Genomic DNA, 6128 nt, shown 5'->3' with positions numbered 1-6128 from the left:
TGACATTTGCTGCTGGATCGTCGTGAGGTCTGAGATACTGAAGATCTGACACTGATGTCTCACCTTCCTGTCACAGGTTATGTCAAAGAAATGACAAAAAAAAATCACGTTACCTTCACAGCACTTACAAATCAGTGATCTGTGTGTGTTACTGTGCAGTAGTTTAACTCTGTTCACTTAGACCACAGAGCCCCACACAAATACAAAGTGTACAGGAACCTGCTTGTGTTGACGTAAATAAATATGGCTCATGTGATGCTCTCACTGTCCTGCAACCTGATTGGTTGGGAGGTAAAACAATTATTAATCAATAATCATTACTTAGTTAAAAAAAAATAATACTATTCTAGTTTTCTAAATATCACATATGTAGTTTTTTCCACATTTAATAAGCTTTATTTGTATTTTGTTTCTAGAATGCACTGGTCACCTGTGTTCCTTTTTATATATATATATATCTATAATCTGTGTCTGATGCATTAAACACCGTGTCCATGTTGATCTTTGCTGCAGTGTTCATACCAGTCCAGAACACCTCACTTTGAAGGTGATCGCTTTTCATAAGGAACTGTAATAGAAGCGGCTCGAACCTGTTACATGCTTCTGTATCTCTTTTTCTCGATTTAAGAGAGTAACGAGTGAAGTGAACGGTTCACCCCTTTACTTTTTATTTACTGAGTTCTTGCAAACGTCAAAGCATCTGCTTCAGACTGAGGACAACAAAATTAAATAATTCTTCAAAGCCCACTCACATGTCTCTCTCACACACACAGTATTAACAGGAGTAATGCTGAAGTTTGATCAGAATGTAAAGATACAGCAAACACCTCTGTGGTACAATGGACATACACACACACCTGTGACAAGGATACTGAGTATTTGTTCTGATTACTAATTCCTTATACTTTAATTATACAAGTATTAATTAAAGATGCATTGATAGCATTGTTGGGTTTTTTTGTTTTTTTTTGGCGTGGGGGGGACATCAATCTGGGTCCTGATACTGAAGCGACGCTCTTGTCCTCAAATCGACACAAACTCCCTCTAGATGTCTGTGTGCTGTGAAACCAACATGACCAGTAGGGGCAGTAGTGTGCCACATGACACTGTAAAGTACATAAAGTACACAGGCGAGCATGTGAACATCATTGTTCGTGTTAAAGCCATGTGTCAGTTCTAAACCATGGCTTTAGGATTAATCAGCGAGTGTGACCTGCACCTCGACCTGTGGAAGTGGGGTGTCTCAGGGCTAAAACACACACAACTGTTTCTCAGCGCTAAAGTTCACCTGTCCTCACACTCGTTATTAAACACACTGTTTAAAGGCTGTACCTATAATTCATCATTTTTCCTGGAGGAAGCTGCTGTAGTTAATATTTTCACAGTTTGCTGTGATCATTTCCTGTCATTTGTTCATTATTGCGCTCTTAACGTACACTAACTGATTTTACAGTATCATCTGGCATCCGAGCATTTCTACGAGCGAAGGAGAACAGTGTGTGGCTGATACCTGAGCCCTGTATCAGTATTGATGCATTGCTAATAATTAATCAGAACTTCTCCTGTCCGGGCAAGTGGACTGTCATCACTACGCTTCAGATGTTCTTCCATTTTTATGGCAGTTTATTTATTCATCGTTTTTTTTTTTTCTCAGTGAGAGGCGATGGTGTGGGTGAAGTAGGTGTAGTCCAGAAGTTGCGTCAGTCGCCTTTTCTGAAAACTACACACATGAGCAAAGAAATAAAAAAATAAACAAAAAAACTGCAGCTACTTATTCCAGGACATGTGGTCAAAAAAAAAAAGTTGAGTTTGATTCAGTTCTTTTGTTTTCTCTGAGTCAGAGGTTGTGTTGGAGGTGTGCGATGTTCAATCCAGCTCGATGGGGCTGCTGTCCTCACGAACTTCCTCACCATCCTCTTCCTCACCCGACCCCATCAGACTGTTCAACAGATTCCCTGTGACAGGAAAACACATAAAAATGAACAAGCATCAAAATGGACAAAGCTGTACTGATAAATGTTGCTATGGTGACTAATGAAGGCCACGCCGTATGGTTATGCTAGCAAGGGAACACGACTAGTGTTCTGTTGCTGCTTTGCTTTTACACAGCAGAGTGATCAGAAGCCAAACAGCAACAAAATCAAAGGAATCATTTTCAATAGAGGGATGTACCTAGTAGGCCACCGTATGATGAGGACTGTTTGGGTGGAACGCCGAAGAAAAGCTGTCCTATTCTGTCCAGGTACTGATGAGAAACAAAAAATTACTTATGAACACACACACAGCAGAAATCTATTAATCTGCTCCATAGCTGAGAGTTCTATGTTAACTGTCCGGATTTCTTTATGTCCAGTCTTCTATGTGTAAGGAATAAACATTGTAGTTAGAGGAAAATAACAGCGAGGTGGCATGATGAAGCAGAGTTATCTAGCATTACCTCTGACACGGGAGACTCTTAAACATTAAACAAATACAGAGCTGCTGTAGAGAATTAATCAAGACATTCTGACCAGTCAGGATGCAGTTCAGAGTGATGCTGTGGTGTGGTGTCTGGGAGTGTCGTGATCGTACCTCATTGTACATGGGATCCCGCTTGAGCGATGGCTGATACTGTTCACATAATACTGTAAAGACTGTCAGCTTCCCACTGGGAGAAAAAAAAAAATACAACTTTCACATCATGTGTGATCCCCTGCACACCCTAGGCTAGTTAAATCAGGCATACTGGCTAGTACTTTATCCATATATGCACTAAACAGCATTGTGTCCAACTTCAAATAGGAAAGAAGACAAACGGGAAAGTGAAAGAGCTCGGACCACACGCTCGTACCCGTCTACCGCCAAGAGGAGGAACCAGAGGAAGTTGAGAAGCGGCTGCACAAAAGGAGGGCCTTTCTCTATGGACGGGTGCTTCTGTGTGTATGTGGTGAACACCACCGACGCGCTCGTTTTGTTCTTTAGACACAGGAACCTGCAAATACAACAATACAGTTTTATTCCAGCTCTCTGCACTGCGAGCTGGTAAACACAAACAATCTCAAAATACACACATCAGTGAATAAAACTGTGGTCAGGCAGTTATAAGTAACAGCAGAAAATACTGTATTAGTGGATAAAACGAAGGTTGTGGAGATGTTCAGAATTGAACGCATGAGGTAACCTGTAATCATTAGAGTATGCTGCACCTTATCATGAAGTGTAGTAATGTAGATCTGAGCATTTATACAGCTTAACCGTCTCTAATTACACATTACTGACACAAAAGTAACATTTCTGAACAAGATAATTAATTAATTTTTTTTTTTAAAAAGAAAAAAATTATTAAACGTATTTTTCTTGTATTGTATTTTTAAAACTTTTTTGAATAGACATTTGTAATTTTGCCGCTCTGGACCAGTCCAACTCATTTTTTTGACAGCTGTTACAGTCCACCTATCCATTTGTTCAATTTACGCAGGAGCAAGTTCCTTACTCCGGTGTGTTGTGTGGTCGCTCTGGACTCGCCGTCTTTCCTCACCGACACTCTCTCTCTTTCAGCTTTTAGCCAACGTGATCACAAATGACACGGTTTCAGGGGAAAAATGTTGTTCACTACCTGTTAAACGGAGTTCAATCGAACTCATGAGCGTTTGACTGGAAGCAAAGTACAAAATTAATCATCCAGAAAAAGAAAAAAAAATTTCCCTGTAAATGTGACTCGTACAGAAAGCTCTGAAAGACCGGAGAGATTGTAGGAGGAATAGAGCACTTACTGTAAGACTGCCTGAGCCACAAACATGTCAACTTCGCTGCGATAGCCGCGAGTGGACGAGTACTCCACCAGCATCTGAGCGCAGCCCTCGCCGTCTGAGGAGTGCAGGAAGTGGTATCGAGACTCGCTGTAGTTTTGTTCTGAACAAATCAAAACGTGGACAGGAAGCTCAGGGAAAAGATATGATGGACTCTCAACATAAAACATGATAAACGCAAATTGAGAGGGGTAAGGATTTAGAAATACCTTTCCACAGTGTTACAGCCAACAGCTGGTGTAATTTGGGGTCTCCGAGCTTCCCTGAGCCGCCCGTCGTCCACTTGAGCGCCCGCGAGACAAACGCCACCCTCTCGGGAGAGTTGGGGTCCATCATGCTGAACAGCTTGACCAGTTGCTCTGTGGAAGTTACCGAAGTACACTCAACACACGTTATGTCTCACAGATCAGGTCTACTGTTATGGAGTTAGCGTCTACACACATGCCAATCATTCTATGGTCATGTCTTGACCGACTCGTCTGCCATTTTCTTTCCTTCGGCGAGAAAGACAACTGCTCTTAAGCTGAGAGATATCTTGTCACAGCATACTCATACTTTATCTAGGAGTATGCATACTTTATCACCTGTGGATACATAGAGTTATCCACAGGTGATAAAAATGTGTGTAAAACTAATCCCTTCCGAACAAAACTTCAACACTTTCTTATCTGCTCACATGGATATACTTTACTTACCCAGGATATCCTCTTCTACCTTGGCCTTGGACTTCTCTAAAGCCTCCAGGAAAAGCATGGACAGATCTGCAGCACTGTTTTGCTGTCGACGAAAAACAAGGCATGCATTCTGAAAAGAAGCTTAACGCAACATATGTTATGACAAATAACTTTTTCTACAGAACCTTGCGATTATTTGATACTAAAAGTGTGAGAGTGCGCACAAGTGTGTGTGTCTGACAGTTTCTTTGAGGACTCGCTTTATTTAGGGACTTCTGAGGGAAATAAAAGCTCAGAGGGAGTATATGTGCTTTCTGAAAATTATCTGGACTTTATTCAATTCCAGTTTTGCATGTTAGCTCCTCAGGGTGGAACGTCAGTCATAACATGAACAGAAGGGATATAATACCTGGTTATAACTAAAGAAAAGCAAGGCTCCATTGTACATCAGCTCCCGGGCTTCTGTGTGCTTGGACTGAGATGTGTACCTGCAAACAGCAAACACATTCCATTCAATTCGATTCGATTCGATTCAAATCGATTCGATTCAAATCGATTCAAATTTATTTCTATAGCGCTTTATACAATTGACGTTGTCTCAAAGCAGCTTTACAGAACATAAACATAACACAAAAGGTTATTATAAAGAATAATATAAAGATTAATATGATAGAAAAATTCAAGACAACCAAACAATGAGTTATGAACAAAATACTCTGGACCACCTGTCAGTATCTGCTATAGAGTTAGCAATAAAAAAGCCTCGACTTTTAACTCATAAACTGATGTCATTTTAATCCATTTGAATATTAAATGTATTTTTCTTACACTGTATATTTGTGGATATAAAAAGGTTCGAGGTGAAAATGTTTGTGGTTTTTCTGCTAAGGACATTTATTTACTCAAACTCAACACCGCTAACGCTAGCTACACGGCGAACACAGGGGCTTTTATTATAAAACAGTACACACTCCACTTAACACCAAGTGTACACAGTTGTGGCACGTTATTCACAAAATGACCGCCAACGACTGACAACATTATTAAAACTATCGTTTCTTTAAAAGTGTTGTTATCGCTAGTAGCATGAAGCAATCGCTTCTAGAAAACTAGCATCCTAAAGAAGTTGAATGACAGCGAGTCGAACCAATCAGAATGAAGGACTGATCCGAGAGGCGGGATTAGTCCTGTAAGGATAGCCAATCATGATGAGGAAACGAACGCCGCTTCGTTGATAAGGAGAGAAAGATCTGGAAAAGCCAGGCCACAGCCGGATTTCGCTGCTTTAATTAACCATTCTCCGTGATCAATAAGAAGCCTTACCTAAAGAATAAGGTCCGATACATTTGATGGGCCTCATAGTAGTCTCCTCTCTCCACACTGGCGCGTAGTTTTCCTTCCACCCGCTGCACTCCGCCGCGGTTCCTCTTCAGAGCCTCCTGCTCCGACATCATTGTTCCCTTCGCGCTACAGGCTTCTGTCACGGAAATTGACCTTTTCGAGTTTCCGTAGCTGCGTACACCCAATCGGCTCACTACTTCCTACATGAATTCATTACTCATAATGATGTCTCCATTCTATTTAGGGCTCTTTCAAGCTTACTAGATTAGTATTTAGGATTGAACCCAGGTGGCAAAGACATCTTTTTTTTCAAAATCATGTTGAA

The 6128-nt window shown here is 40.9% G+C and overlaps 2 protein-coding genes across 2 annotated transcripts in view; one reads left to right on the top strand and one right to left on the bottom strand.

Moving 5' to 3' along the window:
* The window catches only part of vps35l (VPS35 endosomal protein sorting factor like), a 12440-nt gene extending 11495 nt beyond the window's left edge, over nucleotides 1-945 (top strand). Inside the window, exon 30 of the mRNA XM_060862370.1 lies at nucleotides 1-945. This exon is cut by the window's left edge and continues 106 nt beyond it. The gene's annotated coding sequence lies outside the window, so the exon portion shown is untranslated.
* get4 (guided entry of tail-anchored proteins factor 4) lies at nucleotides 652-5972 on the bottom strand. The gene is made up of 9 exons (XM_060862382.1): nucleotides 5786-5972; nucleotides 4872-4950; nucleotides 4484-4565; nucleotides 3998-4147; nucleotides 3753-3891; nucleotides 2831-2971; nucleotides 2572-2647; nucleotides 2173-2245; nucleotides 652-1955 (listed from the first exon to the last, which is right to left on the bottom strand). The coding sequence occupies exons 1-9, from the start codon at nucleotides 5914-5916 to the stop codon at nucleotides 1867-1869; spliced, it is 960 nt and encodes a 319-aa protein (XP_060718365.1). The 5' UTR covers nucleotides 5917-5972; the 3' UTR covers nucleotides 652-1866.
* Nucleotides 5973-6128: the final 156 nt, after the last annotated feature.

The sequence above is a fragment of the Tachysurus vachellii genome, chromosome 2 (assembly GCF_030014155.1).
Source record: "Tachysurus vachellii isolate PV-2020 chromosome 2, HZAU_Pvac_v1, whole genome shotgun sequence".
Lineage (NCBI taxonomy): Eukaryota > Metazoa > Chordata > Actinopteri > Siluriformes > Bagridae > Tachysurus > Tachysurus vachellii.
This window is presented reverse-complemented; position numbering and strand designations above follow the sequence as displayed.

Coding starts and splice junctions, on each gene's coding strand:
- get4 (XM_060862382.1), bottom strand. CDS start 5,916: ATGATGTCGGAGCAGGAGGCTCTGAAGAGGAACCGCGGCGGAGTGCAG. Junction 4,148..4,483: donor GGTAGAAGAGGATATCCTGG/GTAAGTAAAGTA, acceptor TAACTTCCACAG/AGCAACTGGTCAAGCTGTTC. Junction 3,892..3,997: donor GGCTGTAACACTGTGGAAAG/GTATTTCTAAAT, acceptor TGATTTGTTCAG/AACAAAACTACAGCGAGTCT.